Below are 23901 nucleotides of genomic sequence, written 5' to 3'. Positions count from 1 at the left end.
CTGGCAATCATTTATCCTTCTTTGTAGAACCATGCTGCAAATGTGCATGCATGACAGTCCCTTCTACCTCTTACTAAAATATCTCATAACTTCTAAGACAGCATGCAGTATGTTGGGTTACTTTGGGTTTAAAGGAATATTACAACATTTTGGGTGCTTAAGTAAGAGTTAGAAAAGAAGATAACATTATGTCCTCTTTACACTGATTTGCCTTCTTGCTGACAGGTAGATGAAAAGGTGGATAACGCTCTTATTATAGTCAATTAAGTATGAGATTACAGTCAGCACACAGTTGGCTTAGCTTAGTTTAAAGACAGGAAATGGGGTAAATAGCTGGTGTGGATCTATACAAAGATAACAAAATCCACCCATCAGCACCTTTAAATCTCACTAGTTAACAACTTGTATCCCAAATGTTTAATCTATTCAAAGGCCAAAGTTTGAAAACTACAATTTGTGGTTTGAGGATAGTTAGGTGCTGAATTACGTCTCAGCAGTGACCAGTGACTTCCCTGAGTTTCTGATTGTTCCCTGGCAAAATGTTGTTCCGTTTATGAACATATTAAATAAACAAGACACAAAATGTTAACATGTTAGCTTTGGAAGGGCTGATTTTACAGCGCCACCTGTTTTCTCGTGCTACCACTCTTTATGCTAAGCTAAGCTGACGGCTAGTTGGCTGCAGCCTTATGTTCGGCGAACACACCTATAAATGATATCGATCTTCTCATCTAACGTCACCAGAAATCAAATAGCTTGTGACAGAGTCCATAAATTATAGAATATTCTGATCTGAAATTTATCATTGACGTTCTGGTGCCACCTCTAAATGGCTAAAATATCGAGAAGACTATGTGTATTTGGCAACAAAATCCTGGCAGCAACCCCTGCAATCCCCAACATTAAACACTGTGGCTCACATAAACAGTCATTACACTGTCACATGGAGATCCACTGGGCCACAGCAAAAGTTATTGTGTCTGATTAAACCATCTGTATTCACCAACACAATGTACCTGATTAAAACATATTCAATATTGATGAAGGAGCCTCTCAGAGTTAGTCAGTAACTAAAGGTGTATTTCATTTTTCTGTTAAGCTCTTGGATGCCGGGTAGTAATTTTCTCCCTTTCAGGCCTTTTGTTCAGGCCTCGATAAAGTGAACAATGACTTCTCTGTGTCGAGGTGGAATAATTGTCCCTGAGCAGCGATTTCCTCTTGAAGAGAAACATGATCACAGTCTGGAGAGGAGAGGTCCCGTTTCAAACAAAAACTTAAACTGCTGTCTGCCATAAGTCTCTTTTTCTTCTGTAATAGCCACACACACACCCCTCTTTAGACACAGATATCCTCGAGGGGATGACCTCTAGGGAAATTTGTGTGGATTTATTATCTGCCCCACTTTGCAGTGAGGAGAAATGGCTCTCTTATCTTATCATTACCTGACCAGTGTCACAGAGTGCCTCTGAACTGAAGGCCTTGGCGCACCAGGAGGGTTTCCATTGTCCCATATAACACAGGTTTTACTGCAAGTGTCAGTGGTCTCCTACTATCAATTACCCTCCTTTGTGATGACAGAACCAGTGTCTAGCTCTCTGTCTGGAGTTCAGCTCTCCGTTCCGATCTGTTTAACAGCCGCATTTGCGTCCTTGAGAGACACAAGAACAACCAGAACATGAATCTCTTAGTTTTACTCCCTGCGGTGTCAGTGTGTCAGAGAAAGCCAAAGGAATCTAAAAGTCTTGTCCATGGGAAACCAATACAGCCAAACAACTGCCTATCTGTTCATCCTCACATCATACTCCATATTCCATGTTAGGCTTGGACAATTATAACTCTCTAAGCATACTTTACAGCCAGAATGACCCATGTTTGAACTTGTAGTTCTGCTCTCTTCTGTGAGTTCAAAGTCAAATCCTTTTCCTGCTGTGGTGCACGGCTTCCCCCCAGAGGGATGCACTTATTCTCAGCACATGTGGTACCATCCTAAAACATCTCTGGTGTGATAAAGACTTGGGGCGTGCTGGAGTCTGGACAGCATGAAAGGAGAAAATGACTCTGGGAAGAACACGTGCACGCATCAGTAAAAATCTACAGCCACGCAGTCGGGCCAGTGAGGCTGTACTTAGCCACGCTCACCATTTCCACCATCCCAGGTTAGCATGCTAACATGCTAACAGTTGCTAATTAGTACCAGCTAAACAAAAGTTTGCAGGTATTTAGTCAAAGCTGTTAAAACATAGAAAAAATGCCAAACTAATGGCAAAAGAGAAAAAAGTCACAGGATAAACAAAGTCAGGATTAAGTAGCTAGGAGACAGTGCACAACATTTGGTAATAAATGTTGAGAAACCAGTAAGTTTCATCTTCTGGGGACCATGAATGTCCATTTGATAGCTGTTGATACAATTCATGCTGGCCTTGCTGCCATTCTGCCAGCATAGCTAATCACTTTAATCCAGCTGATTTGATCCCTCCAGTCTCGTCTTTCAGGTGCATACCAGGGAACTAATTTACTGCAGTGCTCTGCTGATTCAAGATGACACTTTATACTAAATATTCATAGCCGTGCACAGGCCGACAAAGAGCCGAAGTAATTTCCTTGTTTTCACAAAAGTCACATGAATTCCTCGTCTGAGAAGTTTTCAAGAGCCACAGAAATATGAGAAAATGCAGGCTGAAAAACACTTGGCAGGTTTTTGTTATTGACTCCTTTTCCTCCCTCCCTTCTCCCCCCGTTCTCTCCCTCTGCCTCTCTCTGGGCTTGGAAGCACTTGAATACAAAGTTCAGTGAATTGTTCTGGCAGTGCAGCTTTGCTTGTGTGTAATGACTTCTGACAGCAGTGGAGACAAACTGAAGAGCATGTCTGTCTCTGCATGAGTATTTACAAATCTGCTCTGGGGAACCGCATTCCAATTCTGGAAACACTATTACATGCAAGTCGCCATGAACAACCACATGTACAGGACGCATATCTGAAGGTAGTCGTTTGAAAATAAATGCAAGGCAAGACTGCACAGGACACTGGCCTCATACTTCTCCGCAGAGCAGCCTGAGAAGTTTGGTATTAAAGTAAAGAATGTAAGTGATGTATTAGAGTAATTTAAGAGGTACAGTGTGGGGGAGAGCAGTTGCCTGCTCCATCATACAGAGCTGCTGGCTCCACTGAATCTGGCCGTTGTTCTTATCTGGCTGCCATCCAACGCTGATGGGATTTTGGTTCTGCTGTGCATTATGAACTCCTTAAAAGTGAAATGCAACTGTGGCCACAGTGTGTTCTGTAGTTTGTTCTAAGTTGTTGAAAAGAAAGCTTTGTGAAGCCTTTGTACATTCGGTAATTAGAGGTACCCAAAGTTTGCACAAAAGGATTTTAAAAACAAGTAGGATTGCAGCTCTTCAGCACCCGTATCTATCTCTGTTAAGTGCCGTCTTTTTCCTAAGCGGTCTGGGATGATGTCAGGTTCTTTGTAGTTAATGGAGACCCTTGAGCACTTCACCATTTGGGCTTTCTCTAACCTCCACTTTGATGTTGCTCTAAATTGAGCCTGCAGTCAGCCTGTTGCACTGGTATGCCAGCTGGGTGAGGTGGAGGAGGGGGAGAGTTTGGGTTGTTTGGCGAAGAAACTCCTCTGCACTTGTCTTGACTCCTCTTTAATCTCTCTAATTGGAATCGGGGGTCCAAGGGTCCCCTGAGAGCTGCCAGATCTTTGTGGTCATAGTTTGGTGATGTGACGGGGTCAGAGGAACAGAAGTATCCAAATTACTGAGAGGTTTTCTTCCCTGTATTTTTTTTTGTTCTGTTTGGCCTCAAGGCCCCAACAGATCTATTCTATCTTCATTTGGCTTTGTGCTCGTTTGTTTACATGCCGTGTGCCTTGTTATTTCTCTTCACGCGTTTTCCTTGTTGAGTGTTATTGTTAGGAAATAGGAAATACCCTTTTACCAAATGGTGCTGGATTTCACACCACTGCTTGCTTGGACTTGCACAGAATGGGCAGTTTAAAAAAAAAAACAGGCGGATGTGTTTTTTTCTTTTCTAAAATGAAATCCTCTGGTACTTTCCCAGCTTCATGTATGGAAATCATAGTTTCTAAACCTTTAAGCTGTTGTGTCTGTGTTGATATGTGCGAATATGTTTTCACAGCATAGGCATGGATTTCAGGGGGGATTTAGACGATGCATCCTGCCATAATATTTACAACACATGTATTTGTTTTCCTGGTGAAAAACATGTTTTAAAAAAAAACTGCTACTCACTAGGAATTGTTTTTTCAAATTTATTTCAGGAAGTATTGTTTTTACTTTACATTCTTTTTCTCAGTCAGTCTTGATACCAATGCAGAAAATTTCAAAAATGAGCAAAAACCATATCGAAACTTATCTGAGCTGAAATGTCAACGGTTTTAGAAATGAATTAAATTCTATTATTATGTCTGATTGTATTATGAATTGTTATCTGGTTTCTGAATTTTGTGATTTCCTTTAAATAAGTAATTTGAACCATAAATCGAAGGAGAACAGATGCTTATTGCTGCACAAGACGTCACAAGAATGTAGGAAATGGAGGGTTTGACCTACACACACTGCTTAAGGAGTCTCCCTGAGCATTAAAACAAAACCTACTCCAGTGGTGCACAGCATTCATTGGTTCGGTGTATCATCTGGTTTGTTGTGTTTTATGGTGGAAAGTGCGAGACAGGAGCTCTGCATGTGTTATAACAGCTGTTGTTTCTGCCTGCGGGGATGTGATGATGTCTTCCAAAGAAACACTGCCTCACTGTTTGCAAGTCGAATTGCAAGGATGAGCAATTATTAAAGACTGGTGAACTCTGTATCATTTTAAATTCAACTGTTGTAGTGTAATAAGAAAAACTATGTCTGAGGCTACAGCCCTGAATGTTTAATGAATAGCCCCAGGTTTGAAAACAAAAATTATAATAATTTCAAAAAAGAGCCCTGAATCTGGTCATCAGTCACTCTGATCATGGACTAAAGCCTTGAAAAATAAGTAATTGCTGATCAAAATAGGACCTCTCAAATCCCCTCATTTATGAAAAACTGTTACCGGCACACAGGACAAAGTCTAAACATCAGGCTTTTTTTCTCGCATCAGCACCAATACCGGTCTATTAATCATCAGAGAGAGCAGAAAAGATCACAAAACAGCTTCCATGTAAGCTGAGTTTTGTTTAATTTACTTTGCAGGAGTTGAAGTTTGGTCCAGCTGTTTGTAGAAGTCTTTCCTCTGAGTTTATTAAATACCTGCAGCATTAAACAACTGGATCCATGTGCACATCTGTAGTTAGATAAGTCATCCTTAAACTTAGACATGTTTTTTTTTATCTGCAAGAGAGACAGCAAGTCTGTTATGATTATTATTAGTCATTTATTTATGGTATTGGGTTACGCCTGCTTATCTTCTCCTGGACTGTTTAAAGGGGCCGTTCAGCCAAAATGCTATTAAATATTATTGCTATTGTCATAAAAATGAGTATTAATAACCTGTAAGATATTCAAGCTGGTGGTTAAAACAGGCAACCCCAAGTCTAGTTCACTTTTTAATCAAAGCATACAATTTGGGACACATTTACAAATGATCATAGCTGCAAAGCTTAATAAATTAGACTAATTCCAAGGCAAGCACAGAAAGGTTGGATGAGCACAGTGTCTTACGTTTTATGTTTGACCCTGAAATAGGTTGAGAATAGCACACAAGTCTGTCCATCTGTGTGAGACAGAACAAACCTTCATAGATGGTGTAAAAGCTATAATAACTGTAGTCTGTGTGACCTCATATAACATAAATAGACCAATCTACTAATAAAGCTGTACTTTTACACCAGTAATAGTAGTAAAAGTACAATTTTATTAATAGATTCATCCTTTTATGTTTATGAGATCACACAGACTACTGTTATTGTAGCTTTTACACCATCTGTCTGATAGATAAACATGTTTGCCATTCTCAACTTATTTCAGAGTAAAAACATAAAATAAGTTGCCATGACACACATGTTTATCTACCTATGAGACAGTACAAACCTCCATAGATGGTGTACAAGCTACAATAACTGTAGTCTGTGTGATTTCATAAACATAAATGGATATATCTACTAAGAAAATTGTACTTTTATACCAGTAATCGTAGTAAGAAAAAAGAAGAGTTGCTCAAAGTTTCCTCATACTTGAGTGTCTACCAGCAGCCTTCGTCACCACCTTCGTGTGACGCCTGAATCTCAGCCGTTTATCGGACCAATCGGACGCGTCTGCAGCAGAATCTAATCAGCCCATCGGCGCTCAGCCCGCAGTACAAAGAGCTGCAGCCTGGAGGGGATGCGGGTCCGCACTGACAGCGCATGAGCGACTTTACCAACAAGGATATCGCTTTTACTGAGAGAAGTTTCGGATCTTCTTGCCGAAGTTGATCAGAACTCTCCTCCGTGGCTGCCGAGCGACACGTCCGCGTGTGAAGCCTCCAGAAAGCGGACCTGGACCGAGCTGGAAACTCTGGATCGACTGTTAAACTTTGAAGATCCCAACATGATTTGCTTGTTGTGGCCATCCTCGATGAGCTGTTGCTTACTCTGTGGACTTCAAGTCACCAACTGTGACGTGAAGTGAAACCACGAAGGAGTAACTCTTTTTTTTTTTTTTACGCAGCCTGATGGGATCCCAGCAGCTCGCATGAAGTCCAGCATTTTTACGATTCATTCTTGCTGGAAATGGCAAGTCGTGCCACATTGATGGAGCGAGTAGCGGCTTTCATATGCAGCGTACTGATCCTGATCATCGGCTTCTGTGTCGGATCTCCCAACCATAACCACCGGCTGATTTGCTGGAAAGCGATCCTCAAGTGTCACGGAGAGCCGGAGTGCCATTACGCCTACGATCAGTACCTCTATGCCTGCGCGTCCGTCATCAGCGGGGAGCGCAAGAAGTGTCCTAGCCACTGCATATCCTCCCTGATCCAGCTCAACCTCACCCAGAGCGGCCCGGCTCTGGAGGACTGCGACTGCGACGTGGACCCGGTGTGCCGGAGCACCAAGCAAGCCATCGAGCCGTGCTTGCCGCGGACCAGCACCATGGGCTGCACCGAGGCCCGCTTGCAGTGCGAGATGGACCTGTCCTGCAGCTCTGCCATGAAGGAGTATCTGTTCTACTGCCGAAAACTGTTCGGAGGACAGAGATGCTCGGATGGATGCCGCAGGGTGATCGCCAACATGCGCTCCATACCCAAAGCGCAGCAGCTGGACACTTGCGTGTGCGATGGCACCGAGAGGAACATATGCGAGTACATAAAAGTGAGCATGAAAACTTTCTGCTCGGATTCCGCTGACAGGTTCGCGGGCAGCGGGTTTTCAGACTCTGAGGAGGACAGCGAGGACGATTATATCGACCAGGAGGATTATCAGTTTGTGGAGAACTCCAGTGACTCCCCACCTTGTCAGACTGTGCTCGGAGTTCTGACCACCATTTTGGTTTTAAGCAAATTTATCTAAAAAGGTGCAGCCAGAAAGTCAGTTCTCTCATGAATCAGCACCAGGAATCCACTGAGCTCACTAAAACCTGTCTGCTTTGTCTTAAACTAACACTCTATGCCTTTAAAATTCAACCCAAACGTTCTGCTACAAGTCCACACAAAGTCTTTTAAAACAGGGCATTTACTGTTTACTATTCACTTTTGTCAAAAAGCAAACAGCTGTGGATCAGATCTAGTAGTTATTTTTCATTTACTCATTCATAAATGTTACTAATCTGACAGTATTGAAGGAGCCTATTTTTATATGTCAGCTACATAAATGTAAAGTGTACAGTATATTGTATAGATATATATATTTGTCAAACTATTTGTGTATGATATGAATGACACGAGATTTGCACTGTATGAAAAAGTGAGTCCTGCTCTTGTACTGCATTATGACCCCAGAGGAAGGAAGCATGTTAGAAGTGCCTAAACGTCACTGACTCTATATATCAGACAGGCTGTGAAAGCAGAGTCATGTTCTTTGCCCCCCCACAACCCCTTCATTAAAAACCAAAGTTGATGTAAGCCACTAAAGTACGTGTGTTAATCCCACAGGGCAGATCACACGTCTGTAAATAGAAGCTCTTAAGAGAGATACACTTGACCTTTGTCAATGTGGATGTTTGCAGAAGGTATAAAGTGTTAATTCCTGAAAACTGTTCAAACAGACTGGAGAAAGGTAAACTCCTCCTCTTGGGGATTTGCAGCACAAATGGAGCCAAGAAGCATTCAGTTGGTTTGTTTATCTTCACCCCATGTGTTTGTTCGAGTCTTTGCAAAGACATACTGGTTTAAAAAAAGCATGTCCGTGTTTGGGCGAGTGGAGATATTAAGTGGCCGTTATGAACACAGACCTCTGAATGTACGTGCACAATAAATACATTGGATTTAAACACTCTGCTTTTGACTTTAGTCTGTATTTTTTCACATTCAGTCTTTACATGTTCAGTAGTGGAGTCTAAAACAGTATACTGTTTTTATTTTTGTTGGTCAGTTTTATAAAATGTATTTTTTTAAGTTACAATTTCTGTTTAGGCAGGAAAAAATATGTTTGTTTTTTTCTGGGATGTTGAATAAATCCGTCCTCAGACTGTTCTGGGACCAAATTATTTTTATTGCAGTTAACTTAAAAGTAATGTGACACTGAAAACCTACTAAGTTCAGAACTCTTAACTGTAGTTATTTGTGCATTTAGAGCCTGTCTTCCTGCTTTTCTGCAGTATCGTGCCATCATGCATGCACAACTCGTCTACTAATAGTCCTTGACCAAAACAGTTCTTGTCCAGTCATAGTTCTTGTGGTGTTTTTGCTTTTACTCTGAGATGTATCACTGCACAGTAAAATCTGACCCACTTTCAGTTTTATAACTCAACAAATTAAAGGCTCGGTAGCTCCATCATAAGTTTTTATGACTACACTTACTATATAATGTCATGTGTATGGTGACACAAACATTAATTTTTGCACAACTTTACAAATGACACGTGTGTGTACAGTTTACTGGCTCTTTTAAAACCACTGTCACACACCATCAGACTTTATGAGTTCTATACCCAATGCATAATTTTTCATCTGCTGCGCTGTGCAGGGTACATGTGTAACACGCATGTGACACATGTTGTGAATCAGTCAGCTTCGCTATACTGACAAAAGAGCCAGTGTCCCCTCCTTCACTTGTGATGATGGGTCTTGAAACCATTGATGGCAGCCATGTTGCTTTTCAAGGGAAAGAGATGGGCCCTCCAGCCCATTGATTGGAAGAGAAGTCGAGTGGCACCTCTATTATGGAGATGCAAAATACACAATGGTGCAGCAGTACAATGTGGGGGCACTTCATTCACTCTGTTCCTCTGTCAAGCTTTTCAGGGAGTGGGGGAGCACGAGGAGACAGCTCTCCCAGAGGAAGACAGAGGAGTTATGTGAGAGAGTTCAGCTTTATTGCTCCGTCTAACTCCCGCTGTTCAGGATTTATCTGGGTAACAGCTTGTTCTCCTACAAGTAGGTGTTTAGTGGTCTTCAACTGCAATCAGAAGCAATGAGGATGTTCTTTGTTCATTGTAGTTTGGCACACTTTATGTACAATATTATTGTACTCTAAAAAACATAAACTCATTCGGCTTAAAAAGAATGACCCAAATAATAAATCCTACAGCAGCACTGGTTGTTAAAAAACTCCAACAAAGTGATGCGGTGAAGGCATTTCCAGGCCTTTGTTATGAAAAGCCTGCCACTGTCACTTTAAGAGAGCAGGCCTCCGCTCCAACCATTAATAATTGTAATGCCTTTTTATTATTGTTGAGGATAATGAAGGGATGAGAGTCATATGGGGGCCCCAGACAATAATTTGCCCTGAAATGTTTTCAATTAACTTTTGGCACCAGAGGAAAATAGGAATGTTGTGTTTTTTTCCCATGCTGAAACAGAAAAGAGTCAACTGGGGCTTTTGGTGCAGGGACCAGAACCTCATTAAAATTGCCTCATCATAACTCAAACTGCTGCTTGGCCAACCTCCCCCCTGCCCCGCCTCCGATCAGTCATCCTCTAGGTTACACTAAGGAAAAGAAAACAGGCAACCTCATTTCATTTTGGAGACAATATTCATCCAGGCCAGTGTGGTTCTTTTAATGGGCACCAGTTTTAATACGTACTACTTCATATTTTCATCCAAAATGTTATGACTTTGTCGACTGAATGAACATCTGAACTTCAACACGTGTTTTTAGGAAGGTGCATTTATTTTTCAGTTCATTTTCATTTCTGAGCGCAGTGGCAATGAAATAACTGCCTTACTTTGCAAAACATTTTTAAAACAGCTCAGCCGCCAGACTGACTTTTTCCTGTCGAGTCTATTTTGGCTTTGTGGAGTATAGCAAACTGCTTCCAATTCGGTTATACTCAGGTCTGCCTCATGTGAACCTTCACATATGGAGAAAAAATGCAAAACAAATACAGCCCTACAGATCCGTAAATATGAGTTAAAGCTGCATTGCATGGATTTGAAAATAAACGGGTAAACAAACACAATGTCCTGGCACTGTTCTCTCTTTGTTAAACTGGCAGAACATGACACCCAGTTCAGTGAGGAATCTTACTTGGTTAGATAACAACCACAAAAATGATTTTCATGCATGTAGAGCAGTAATGCAACGAATATTAGAAATGTTGTGATATATGACCTCAGTGTTGTTGTTCTGTTTCTGTCCTCAGACAAAAAGCAGAAGCAATTAGTCAACCAATGGTTAAGTTTTATAGCTTATTTAAAGTATGTATTTTGAAAATCCGTCAAAAAATGTAGTTAATTTTAACCTCTGAAAATTGAGAGTATTTCTGTTAATCTTTCGATCAGTTGGACAAAACAAGGGATCGATTCAGTCTGATCAAACGTATGCAACTAATAAATCCACCAGTGTGAAAAAAAATTGTTGACAAAATATTTTACAGAGGTGGAAGAAGGAATCCAATCTTGTGCTTAAGTAAAAAAGAAACAATGAAACACAATGTAAAAATAGTCTATTAAAATCAAAAGTCATGCATTTAAATTATTACTTAAACAAAAGAACACAAGGATTAAAACCAAAATATACTTAAAGCACCAAATGTAAAAGTGCTCATTGTGCAAAATGGCATATTTCAGAATAATGTATATTATGTTATTGGATTACAGACTGTATTAAAGCATGTATTTGTTCATCACTTCAATGTTGAAGCAGGTAAAGGTGATTTAATTACTTGTGATACTTTACTGGTAGTTTATCTTTATAGAACTTTTATCATAATCTATATATTATGACATTTTCATGTTTTTTTTCTTGATCATATTTAGAATTATTATGCAAAATATGCAGAGTTCGATTACCTAAAGTTCTACAATAAATGTATTTAAGTAAGAAATATCATATTTGCCTCTGAATTGTTGTGGGCTAGAAGCATAAAGTAGCAGAATATGCAAGAAAAGTACAATGAACTCAAAGCTGTACTATTGACAAGTTACTATAAGCAATAACTGAGTGATGATAAGTATATGCAAACTTATAAAAATGCACCTACATGAGCTGTAAAACAGACATAAGCATGTAATAATAAGCCACAGCTAATATTCAACACCATAAACTGCTGGTCATAGCAGAATCAGTCAGACTATAGCAGCTACACATCTGAGCATATTCATTTCAGCAAAGATTAGTTTCACTGGGTATGAAATTAGGAGGATTGTGTGATATCTTATTTTTCAAAGACTACATGCTTAGCCTAAACGTTTGAACACATTTCTAGATTTGGGTAACAGTTTTGTTCAAAAATAAACAAACTTAGCAAAAGCAAAGTGAAATGAATAAACCCCAGTGACCCACAATAATTGGAGGTTGAGGGGTGGGCTCATGGAAGGCCGTAGCCCAGGCTTTAGAGAGGTGGGAAAGGTGGAGGAGGGGTTGATTTATGATTGAGGGTTAATGGGGGAAGGGGCTGGCTGGGAGAGGGGTTGTGCTGGGTTGAATGTCAGGGATTTCAAGGCTCTCTGAATTATGATGCAAAGAGGGAATATTTAATCGGCCAATCAGATGGCTCTTCTAGGATGGCTGGATAGGAATTGTCCTTCGGTTCCCTCCCCCTTTTTCCCCCCCTGCAGCCCTGCTGAAGAGCAAGTTTTCAAGGAGTGAGAGAGGGAACACAAAACATAGCTGACAAGGGGCATAACTTCATTTCCACGGTGCTGGGACAGCTGTGTGGAGTAATCTGCCGTAGCAGCCCTCTGAAACTTCAATGCCTTTAGTGACCCAGGGAAGTGGGGAGGGGGCAGCTCCTACTGTGTCCAGGCATTTAAGAGTGCGAGGGGGATACTTTCACACTCTTCCGAGAGCTTTTGTTGAGAAAATATCCCTTACCTCTTGTTCCCTGAGAGCAAAGTCTATACGTTTATGAGATGAGACAACAATGGTTCACATTTTGAAAGCAAACTTTGAATTCATTTCCCAGCTTGTGGGAAACCAGGTTTAAAGTGAAGAATTCTGTGGTTTGTTGTATATTTTTATTGAGAAAAATGACTCTCAGTTTACTTGCTATGTTTTATATTTAACACAAGATGCAAGTCAAGTAATTTTGTTTATGTCACCCCAGCAAATGACAATCTTCAGATTATTGATGTGAAAAAAAGGAAAACTTCCTAAAAATCACATTTTGAATTTGCTGTGAAGATGTTTCTGCTCAGCTCATAAAATACAAACATCAAAGAATTTATCTGATATCAGGCTTTAACATGAAACATCTCAGATGTGTATGTTAAGTATGACTTAAACCGCACATATGTCTCTCTACATGGTGCATGTTCAGAAAGTCCTCATTTTCAAATGTTCCTTCTTACTCGGTATGTGTAAATATTGGTAAAAAAGAGAATTGGGCAGTCTATCGATGAAGAGGGGTTCATTATTTTGTGCAAACGGTTCTGTTGGAGACTGAAGAAAGAACAAAACATTTTAGACTAAGATAATGGCCTGAGGCTGGGTTGCTGTCTGCAGTGAATGAGGTCTCCCTGGAGCTCAATAAGGTCTCAAAGTTTTACTCCATTATGCTGACATCCTAAAGGCCAGGGGCCACCACCCCCAGTGGTTATTTCTCAAGTATGCATTCATCACCCTCCTCTACACACACACACACACACACAGACACACAGACACACACACACACACACAAAATCTTTTGGACTTTAACTCCTCTCTATTTAGGTGATGACAGGAGGTGATATTTCCAGAAAACTCGCTGAGAGAGGAACAAGTAATAAATAACGTGCTCAGGTCATTTAAGTACGACACTACAATATGTCCAAGACTAACACGCAGGTTTTATTGTGGTTTAAAGACTTCTCATACTTGGCTTTGCTGACATTTTTTAATTCTGACATATAAGACTAAAACTAATCTTAACAATTAATCAACCTCAGAATACATCTGCAAGAAATATATTGTTTTATCAAAGCAAGTTTCCCTTTAACAGGTCAGTGCACATTCCTAATTATTGTGCAGGCTGCAGCGGTACGCTCACTGCTGTCTCACCCTCTCACTGTTTGCTTCATGAGGCCTTCTGCGGCACGAGGATCTCTAGTCATGCCTGCAGTGTTGGCGCTAAATGGCTGAATTCAAAACCAAGACCAAACATAAGAATCAAAGGCGGCTCAGCTAAGCAAATATTCCAGCCATGCTTTTTGTCCATTGTGGGAGCAAATCCGTAAGCATCAAAGCAACAGCCCATGCTAATGATTTTACCATTGACAGTGAGAAAAGGCCCCAAAACACCTCTTTAGGCAAGACAAGAAAGGAAAACAGCAAGAAAAACGAAGTGAACGTATGGAGGACTGCAGCTTACAGTTGAACAGGTTGTTTTCTTGAATTTTGAGTGGTCATAGTAGGAAAAGCACATGTGTTACCAATAACATGAAGAATGTTTTTTTTCTGTTCAGGTGTTCCAGTAAGCCATAATAGTGTGACAGGGAGCCAGCATGCACAGCTCCAGGAAACTCAAGTGGAATTCAGCCATCCTTCTTTTTTTATTTTAACCCTTTTCTTATGAGACATCCTTTGGAATTTGTGTCTCCATGAAAATCTGAGATATATACATACCTGTACACATGCCGCATATTTTCATTTGCACCTTTGGACCATGTTGGTTGAGAATAAATTTAGCTAAGATAGACGTATTTAATTTTTTCCCTTACAGCTTGTATAATTCCTACAATCTGAAGCTGAAGTTTCTGTTAACTGGCTTTGCTATTTTTACACAGTCCTCAATGTTCTATAAAAATGTTTTTAATTTATTATGTTCATTGACTTATTTACCAGGTGTGGCACCGATGAACAGCTTTGTCTCACAGCAAAAAAGAACCGTATAATATTTGTTGGCCGTTTCTAGCCATCTTTAATGTCAGATCTCTCTCAGTCCATGCAGCTCCTACTCATCTGGTTCTCATTTGCACAGCACAACCAGCTGGAATGTGTCCATGCTTGAGTTATTAGCCCATTAATACATACTTCAGCCAACACTATTCAAGTGAGCTAAAGTTGAAAGGCACACACTGTTGTTTGTAGTGAAAAAGCCAAAGTTAGTTTGCATTCACATATTCTTTATTCAATACATTTTCTCCTGTGCACGGTGCTGTGGGCTGTAAAGGACCGCATAAGGTTTGGAGCGGAATTGTTTCCAGATATTGCTTTTTATTTGATTCGTCATATCAGAATGCAGTGTTACCTTTAGTGCTCATGTGCACCACTGAAAAATACCAGAAGACTTGTTTTCTGACACAAATTGTTTTTATTAAAGCTTAACAAAGATTATTTTCAACTAAACCCCTATGTGTACATATTTACAGTTGATAAAGTATACTCCACATACTTAAATCATAAAAAAATAAACCAAAACAAACATCTACAAATATAGAACTGTCATTTCAATTGCGATTCTGTGTGTTAAATGCTCTTCTGTGCACTCAGCAGTATTCTTCACTGCGAGCGTCTCCTCTGCACGCAGCTCCGTTGACTCCGTCTGAGTTGCAGCCACGCGTCCTGTCGCGTTTTCCTCCGCTGCAGTTGGACCAGGCAGACCAGCATGACCAGTTACCTTCATGAACAACAGGAGGTCTTCTGCCTGCAAAACAGTGTTCACATTACCACACTCAGATTAAACTACCTAAACTGGCATGAATGGCCATCTTGGTAAGTTGGGATGCCGTGTGTTTTGGTTCACTCTTACCTGGGGTTCTAGATTTATCGCTTTTGAAGTTCTGGCAAGCGAGGCCTTCGAACAGGTGAGGGCACAGACACAGACACTCTCCATCCAGCAGAGTCAGAGTGCCTCCGTTCTGACACGGCTTACACTTGCACACGCTATATTCTGACACGTAGTCTGTTGTGGCCTGCTTCAGGTTTGATATCCTGGAGTTGGCGCCCGGCATTTCCAGAGGAATTAACATGTAGATGGGCTCTGGCTGTAAGAAACAACAGAATGTACACATTATTTCACTTTTTGTTTTTCCCAACATTTGTCAGTTTTAAACCTTTCTAGTAGATCTGTGAGGTTATTCTTGGACACACCAGTGTTTTGAGGTACAAGCTAACATGCTAATGCTAATACCATTTTTTACCATCTTCATTTCATGTCTTGGTCATAAACCAAAGTGTTGGAAAATTTTAAATTTTCACCCTAATGCTGGCCCAAGGTCCCCACTTCTCTCTAAGCATCCCTTCTCACTATTGCATCTCAAGCACACCAGCTCACCCAAGACTCTTCCTAAACACTGTAAAATTACTCTGCACACTAGTAAATTGTACTTTTGGAGTAATTTAGCTTGAAGAATACAGATGACACTGAAAGCCCCATCCCCACCCCACAAGCTGACAGATTAACTCCTTAGGTTTTATTTATTTATGTAACGCTTTTCTCGGCACTCAAAGACTTTGAACCTTGAAAGTCTGAATCATGTTTTTTGTTTTTTTTTTAAAAACAGGTATGCTTCAGTTTCACATTGGAAATGGACAGCCATAGCATTGACAGTTTATATAATTTGATAATTTTGTGAAAAATATTTCTCTTTACTGTTGAGAAATGTCAAATGTCAAACTTGTGGTTGTACTAGAGGCAAAATCAGAAGATCTTCAGTTTATAAACTGGATCACAAGATGAGTGACAACATTAGCCAGCTGGTGGCAGCACATGAGAAGGCACCAGAGTCATTTGATTTATCTGGATAGTGTGAAGTGTCTGTATAAAATTTCATGGCAGTCTGTGGAATTGTTTTTGAGATATTTCAGTCTGGTCCAAAGTGGTGGACTGACCCACCCCAGCAGACACTGACACCTACTGGCACTGCTGTAAACGCTGTTATCATACTATGACCCCCACTTTGATCATGTTAATCCTTTGCTCTGCCAGTTTATCGTTCCTACCTCACTGTTGAGCAGTGCAGGGGCATTTGGGATGGATTGGGCCCATGCCTGATACGTAGCAATGTCCATCACCCCTTCCTTATTTAATCTGGCCCTCATAGTAACAGCAGTTGGGAGAGTACCTCCTTTGACTGATGTCATCACCTTATCCACCACTGCTTTTCCATCAGTAACACCTGTGTAGCAAAAGGAAACCCATATTTAGTGACTAAATTAAGACAATACCTCGCTGCAATATCTATGTACAATGTCCATTTGAGAAAAAACAGCGTAGGTGTTTAATGTGTGGGTTTTTACAAGTCTTTTTTGCAACACAGTGGTTGTAGATTGTGTCCTTAGTGTCTTAAAGTGAACTGTGAAGCAAACGTTTAATGCCCTGTATGATCAGAACTAATAACTTTTTCCACAAACATATGCTGTGTGAGTATTGTATTAAAAATCAGAAGCATACAGGCTTTACTAGTCAGTGTGATGAGAAAAACCACGAGGGCTGACCTGTTTCGTTTGTTGTTACATTATCACACCCGCTTGGTTTGTAATGTGCTTTTCCATCATGCAAAGTTGTGGTAGCAAATTCTGCTGTGATGCCTAATTTGACGCAATCTTGAATCCTTCTCTCTGTCAGATCTGCAAGAATCATCATCAAAGTTTAGAGGATGAACTATGAATTATTTAGTCAACACACAAAGCTGAAGAAGTGCCATAGCCGGAAAATAACTTTTAAACATCCAAACAATGGAGCAGACATACTTTTTGCCTTGATGATATCCTGGTTGAGAACGTAAATCAATTCATATTCGCCACCAGACTTCCCATTTTTGGTGTAGTGGGTGCCATAGTCTTCCAGGAAGGCAAAATAAATACCCTTCTCATACTCCAAAGGCAAAGATTTGACATGCCGCAGGAATTCATCAGCCACTTGGAGCTCACGTGAGCGCATCCTGTAGGTGCTCATCTGTAATTTGCCCGTCACCCTCATGAAGCTCTTGTTCTGAGAGAGCAGGAGGAGAAACATAAGTAAATAGAGAAGCACTTTCAGAGTTTTTGTGATGAAGTACTTAAACATTATATTGTGAAGTTTACCTCAGCAGAAGTGTATTCCGTGACCTCTCTAATCATCGCTTTTTTTTCGTACTGTTGCTCTATAGTAAGGTTTAGAGGAATATCGGACAAGGAGTCCTCAGTTGGCTTGAATTTGAACGACAGTCCTACATCGACATTAGAACTCATCTCTTTCAGCATTTCCCTCAGGAGGCTGTGTGAGTCCTCATAGATTTCTTTGGAAACTGTTTCTTCCACCAGCGTCTGGAAAGACAGTGAGCCAAAGTATTAGGTGGTAGGAATGAGTTTCCATAATCTTTGCTGAAATCCGCTCATCATCGTTTTACAAATAAGAAATTATTGTGGCTAACCTGATAGCTGAGCACACCAACATTCCAGGGAAGCCTGTCATACTGGCCAGTGTTTGGATTCCTTGCTCGGTCACATCTACCGTTGAAGTAATCATTGTTGAAGGGGTTCATTCGAGGATCTGCACCCAAGATGTTGATTCTGGTACAGACACAGTGATTAACTTAACTTAGCTTAACTTAACTTAACTTAACTTAACTTAGGATAGCTTAGCTTAGCTTAACTTAACTTAAAAGAACTGTTTAGCATGCTAGAAGATGTGCTTATTTTTCTTTAGAATTAGATGAAAGGGTTGATACCACTCACATATCTGTCCATTAACCATGAAGTTAAAGCCACATACAGCCTGGAAGTAAAGGGGAAACAGCTTGCCTGGCAGTGTCCAGAGTTAAAGAATCATCTGATATGAATTAGGGAGGGCGAAAAGTTCTGGCAGGACAGAGCTGTTGTTGCTAAGCTAAAGGTCTCCTGCTTTTATTTTTAGCATATACAGAGATAAGAGTGTAAATAATGTTCATATTTAACTTGGCAAGAAAATGGCTAATCAGATTTAAGAAAATGTGTAGCTCAAAATGAATAATGTACAACATAAATCATTTGTATAATCCAAAAACAGCTCAGACAAAATCATAGTGTCTCCTCTTAAGCTGGTTTGCTACTAACGGTGACTTTTGTTGCATATGGACACTCTAAATGGTATCATCCTGATGTAAGTCTACTTTCTCCATCTAGTCTTCATTTTACTCCCAGGAACATAAAAAAGGAAGAATGTTCTTAAACCAAAATGGATTTTTTTTCCCCCAAAAAAGTTTATCAAGGCCTCAGCTGACAGAACATTTTTTAAAAAACGTTCGTCTAATGTGATATTTTCATAGAGGTAGAATGTCTATCTTGCAGTATTCATAGGATTTTGTTGGGATGTTGTTTTTCTGTACAACATTCCCACAATGTTACATGATAACAAAGAAAGGAAACTCTCAATGCAACATTCGGAAAACATTTTGGGAGGAAAACACATCATTCTCATTAAAATGATTGCTTTTGAGAACCTTTTTAGAGAGTTTCAACAAATGATTTCTTACTGCACTTTTTAAAAAATTAGCGTTTTTTTGAAAAAACAAAAACAAAAAAACAAAAAAACATGTCCAGTGGTAATTCATTCTTGTACAATGTTTGACCATGATATTACACTATTTTCACTGTATTTCAATCAGCAAAAAAATGTGTTACTTTGCAGATAATTGCCATTATCTGAAAGACAAGAATTGAAAAATAGTAAATCCTTTTTAAGCTGCTTTACAGATTATCTAATAAATATCTACACATATCTAATAAAAGCACACAAAAAGTACATAATGTCAACATGAAAAATCTGTATTTTTTCCAAATAGTCAGTAAATAGACATTGTTTTATTGAATTTAAATCAGCCCAAAAAAACCAACATTTTTTTAAACACAAATTTTTTCTGTTGTTTTTAGGTTCTGCTTTTTTAAACAGTTTTGAATATTACAGTATTCAACCTTTTTCTTTTTTTTTCTTTTTTTTTTTTAAAAAGAAAGTGTTTTAGCTGCCAGTTTTTAAAAAATCATTATTTTATATTGTGGTGTGTTGTTGTATACTGACTTTCTGATTCCACCTGAGTTAACTCTTTCATAGCTCTTACCCGTATCCTGCTGTCCTGCCTTGCTCATTGTTATCCAGGATTGCATTGCCGCAGGGTTTACGCACAGGTTCACAGTCCTCATCTGATCCATCCTCACAATCGTAGTCCCCATTGCACATTAATCTCTTCTTAATGCAGGCTCCTGTGCAGAGATGGAAGTTAAACTAAATAAAGTAAACTAAGAGGTACCGTAGTGACTGTAAAGATGCTGCATTACCTGACTCACACTGGAACTCTGAGTCTGAGCACTCGGGGGGAGGCGGCTGTTGACATTCAGCATCAGTCACACAGGACTCTCTGTCCCCGAGTGATCCCTTGCAGGCCTTACCCCCAAACTGGCCAAACACTTCTACAGTTCGAGAGCGCCTCTGAGGATCATAAATGACATCACACATTGTTAAGGATCTATCCAGCTGTACCACGACAGAGAGCAGTCACTAGAAAAACACTGAAGTTAAGTTTGAAGCCTCTCAGCCATACTGTATCAGTAAACCTTACCGTTAATCGCTGTCAACGCTGCCTTTACACAAAACCTTAAAAACACATTCATGTGTGGCAAATCTGAAGGGCATATTAAAACGCAATATCTACAATCGACGTAAATGTTGTAGCCACAGTTTTGTCAGACTCACTCTGGTTTTTGTGCAGGGATCACAAGCACTCCATTCTGACCAGCGGCCCCATGCACAGTCCACAGCTGGTGGATCAGGAAGCGCCTGAACTCCCCTGAAACACACACAATAGATGCAATAAACTCTCTCTAGCATCCTAAAAATTGCATTAGGTGATAGAAAAAGCATCCTCAAATAAAAGTAAAACGAAAATATACATACATTCCTTCACCAAGAAGTGCCAGAGTTAGACACAGGCTACAGAAGCCCAGCTGTAGAGCAACGTCAATCCTCATGATGACCCTTTGAAAAGATGAATGATGCGTTTGTGTGTGTTTAGTCTTTTAAGCTACCTCTTTATTAATGATTATCTAACTTCAAAAAGAGTGTGTCGCCATCAAAGTCAATAGTTTGGATATCAGGTGCCGCAATATTGATTCAGTGCTCGGAAACTCCTGAACCAGAGGTCGCAGTGTTTGTGTAAATCAAAACATCTTACTCATCCTGTCTGTGTATGATAGGCAAAAGCCTCTTCAAAAGCATTATAACAACAATAACAGTAAGTGGTGAATAGTTTCCTCTCATCATCCGTGGAAACCTGTTATATAACTGTTACATTGCACTCATTTGTTTGATTAATTATGTGCCTGTCGGGATTTACAAACCAACTAGACTCACAGTCAGATAACCAGACATGTGCTACAGAGAGGGGGGAAATATATTTGCATACGCATGCTTTTAAAGTTGAAAATCCGAAATTTTTTTCTGTTTTTACAGTTTCTGGCTCTGATAAATGGTGCCATTTTGGAGATTTAAAAAGATGTCCTTCAAACTAGATGGCAGGGATGGGATATACAACACAAAGAGTGACCCATGATCACTGCTATATTTGTCACCAAACATTAAACGAGTCTAAAGAAATTATATGTTCAATGTTTTATTCAATTCTCAGTCATGGGAAACTGGAAACAACCACAACAATGCACTCAATGACTGGTAGAGACATTTGGGACGACACTGTCACGTCTCCCAGTCCATACACACAGTTTAGAAGTAGTAGTTTATTGTGTTTTACTTCTATTTTAAGAATTCTTCTGGAGACACTTTGTGAATTTGTGGGTTTTTCAAGATTATGCAACCATACAGGGAGGACTGCACCGGAGCAGAGCAAATATTACAGAGGTCGTTTTTCACTGTTGTAACACGTTGGCATGGTCTGTCCCTGTTACATTTAGGTCACGATGATGGGAAACTGGATAAAAAAAACCTTTTAACTTCACGCCCACCATCAAAATGAAAGGTATTTGGAAAACACTGGATGAATGCACGGGTTTGCAGAACACATGCTGAAGTGTAACTTTTCATCCACAAGGTGGCAACATTGAACAGATAACAGCAGTTTTTTGTAACCTGAGTCCATTCACACACTGTTTTTGTGTCTAGGATGAGGTAACGCACAAATGTAGAGCCTGCTGTGGCGAGAAATAGTGCATATACTTACATTAAAGTTGTTTTCTAGCACATCAGGTGCTGTTGTCTTCTGGAAATGTATTTAAACAAGGCTTGCACAATGCAGGAAGTTTTGAACTGTTGCACCCAATGATCCGTCATGTGATCTGGAGGACTTCTGCTGAGTCTGCAGTACTTTGTTCTTCAAAAGGAAGGAGTGCAGTGTGTATAAATTATTTAAAAAGGGAGAAAACAGAAAACTTGACAGCGCCGAGAGATGAAAGCAGTATAAAGTTTAAAAGTAGGCAGGATTATGACAACATTAGCTGATCACTTTTGATCAGGTGAGTTATTATTCATGGACACAGACACAAGGGAAACCAACGAATGTCTGCTTGCATCTATCTGCGCTCAACTGATGTTAAATTCCAGAAAATTCAGCGTGCTGACATGTATTTTTCTGCTGACTTAAATAAACACAGTCAGACTGTTCCCTGATGTCTCCAAAGTCAATGTGGGGGCTGCCCTGTCCTGCTTCTTCTTCCCCGGTATCTGCAGGCAGAGCTGGGGTAGTCTTTGGAGGGGGGGGGGGATATGTGGTCATGGCCCAATGGAGAGGCGCAAATATGTGCTGAAGTCACCACTTTTAGGAGGTTCGGCAGTTTCCTCCCAGCTTTCTCAGGAAACCAGAGGGTAGGTAAGGTGCTTGGCCAATATTTCTCCGACTAGAAAGACTTCCTGTTTTTGGGGAGGGGAGCTTGGAGCTGCGTGGAAACACTTGTGGAGCAGAACATCGCCGAGTTTTACTGTAATTCTACACACTACCTCCATAGAATCCTGTCATGATGTGTGACAGAATATGATGACGTTGCGTCCTGCGCTGCCACTTGGGCCTTGCGTTGTATTTTTAGAACGAAACGGTCAGGAGCTGTGAAGGCACTTGGCAGTTAAAGAACAGAGAGGGACACAGAGGATAAAATCTAAGACTACCTCAATTATGGACTGGAGATAAGTGGCTATCTTAGGTTCTGGCTGTGGTGGCAGCCAGTTCCAGGATTCACGCCCTTAAACGCTTGATGTTTGGATTGTGGCCTTCCTGCCATAAACTGAGGAAAGAACGCTTCCCATTAGATTGTCTCTGTCAGCATTCTATCATAAAAATAAATCCTCTAATGTGTCTGTGCTGACTTGTGCCATCTGTTGTCTGTTTCTTGAATAGAGTTTCTCATACTACTCCTATCAGAATCCCATGTGAGCTCGAACAGGGCTTGAATACGTATCATCCGACGTGTCCTCCTCCATGCAAGCATGCGGTTGCAATGGGTGTGCCAAGGACCTAGACTGACAATGAATCACATTTTGAAGAATAGAGAATCATCTGACAATGACCTGGAGAGACACGTCACTGAAGGGAAGAGGTTAACCAGCTCCATATTTCACTGGAAGACACATTTTGCACTCCCTAATATTGTTGAGGAGAAAAAAAATAATAAAACGCAAGTACAATCAAACATTTGATAACATTAGGATGTGTAATAAGAGGCTATGAAAGAGATCATTCCAGTGGTTGGCGACTGAAGGGGAAAACAGAGTCTCAGCTCATCAGTAATCTGGTTTCTGAGGGGCTCATCTCCTAAAAAGCAGCTTCTGTCAGCAGAACACAGGATACAAAGTCAGGAAAGACATCCTTCCTCTGTCCTTTTCTCTCTCATTTCTCAGCTATCATCCTACAACACGCACTGTACATCTCGTTAGCATAAGATGGTATCATATGTTTTTGTTTGCCAAATATATGATGTTTGCAGTTTTGGTCAGAACCAAATATATGGATATGGATTGAAGTAATGTAGCCCAGCGATGGACTGGTGACCGGTCCAGGGTGTCTCCTGCCTTCGCCCTGAGTTGGCAGGGATAGGCTCCAGCCTCCCCACGACCCTAGTGAGGATTAAGCGGTGTATAGATAATGGATGGATGGATGGATTAAAGTAATACTGGTGGATGTGATTAAAGAGCCCCCTCAGTGAAAATCATGTTTTCGTTTATTTTTTTAAACTTGTTTCATGTCTGTATGGTGTTTTTTACGACGAGCGAAATAAGCAGTCCGTGCCATGGCTGAGCATTTCCACCTTGACACTGCAGAGTACTGATGACAGTCTTAAAAACACAGGTTCAGACTTCCAGGGTTTCATATGTACCAACCTGAGGAATCAATCCTGTCAGCTTGCAGACTAAGAGTTTCTGCATCATTATTCTTCTCCCGAAGTTGATTCAAATGTGTTTAAACACATATGGCTGAATTGCAATATTCCATCTTG

At 40.4% G+C, this 23901-nt stretch overlaps 2 protein-coding genes across 5 annotated transcripts; one reads left to right on the top strand and one right to left on the bottom strand.

Moving 5' to 3' along the window:
* The first annotated feature begins 6324 nt into the window (after nucleotides 1-6324).
* Nucleotides 6325-8425, top strand: gas1b (growth arrest-specific 1b). Its single transcript, XM_008276167.1, has one exon. It carries the CDS (start codon nucleotides 6723-6725, stop codon nucleotides 7497-7499), a length of 777 nt encoding a protein of 258 aa, XP_008274389.1. The 5' UTR covers nucleotides 6325-6722; the 3' UTR covers nucleotides 7500-8425.
* A 6376-nt stretch (nucleotides 8426-14801) lies between these two features.
* c9 (complement component 9) lies at nucleotides 14802-21713 on the bottom strand. 4 transcript variants are annotated; one of them, XM_008276164.1, is made up of 12 exons: nucleotides 21639-21713; nucleotides 20360-20440; nucleotides 20159-20252; nucleotides 19744-19894; nucleotides 19527-19668; nucleotides 17865-18003; nucleotides 17536-17757; nucleotides 17203-17443; nucleotides 16944-17079; nucleotides 16453-16624; nucleotides 15260-15494; nucleotides 14802-15154 (listed from the first exon to the last, which is right to left on the bottom strand). In XM_008276164.1, coding segments are annotated over exons 1-12 (1773 nt in total). In that variant the 5' UTR covers nucleotides 21641-21713; the 3' UTR covers nucleotides 14802-14996. The 4 variants fall into 4 exon arrangements, with proteins under 4 accessions (XP_008274386.1, XP_008274385.1, XP_008274388.1 ...); XM_008276163.1 differs by having other exon boundaries at nucleotides 16453-16628; nucleotides 16948-17079; XM_008276166.1 differs by lacking the exon at nucleotides 20360-20440 and having other exon boundaries at nucleotides 16453-16628; nucleotides 16948-17079; nucleotides 21639-21654.
* Between the last annotated feature and the right edge of the window lie 2188 nt (nucleotides 21714-23901).

The sequence above is a fragment of the Stegastes partitus genome, unplaced genomic scaffold (assembly GCF_000690725.1).
Source record: "Stegastes partitus isolate 25-593 unplaced genomic scaffold, Stegastes_partitus-1.0.2 Scaffold66, whole genome shotgun sequence".
Lineage (NCBI taxonomy): Eukaryota > Metazoa > Chordata > Actinopteri > Pomacentridae > Stegastes > Stegastes partitus.
This window is presented reverse-complemented; position numbering and strand designations above follow the sequence as displayed.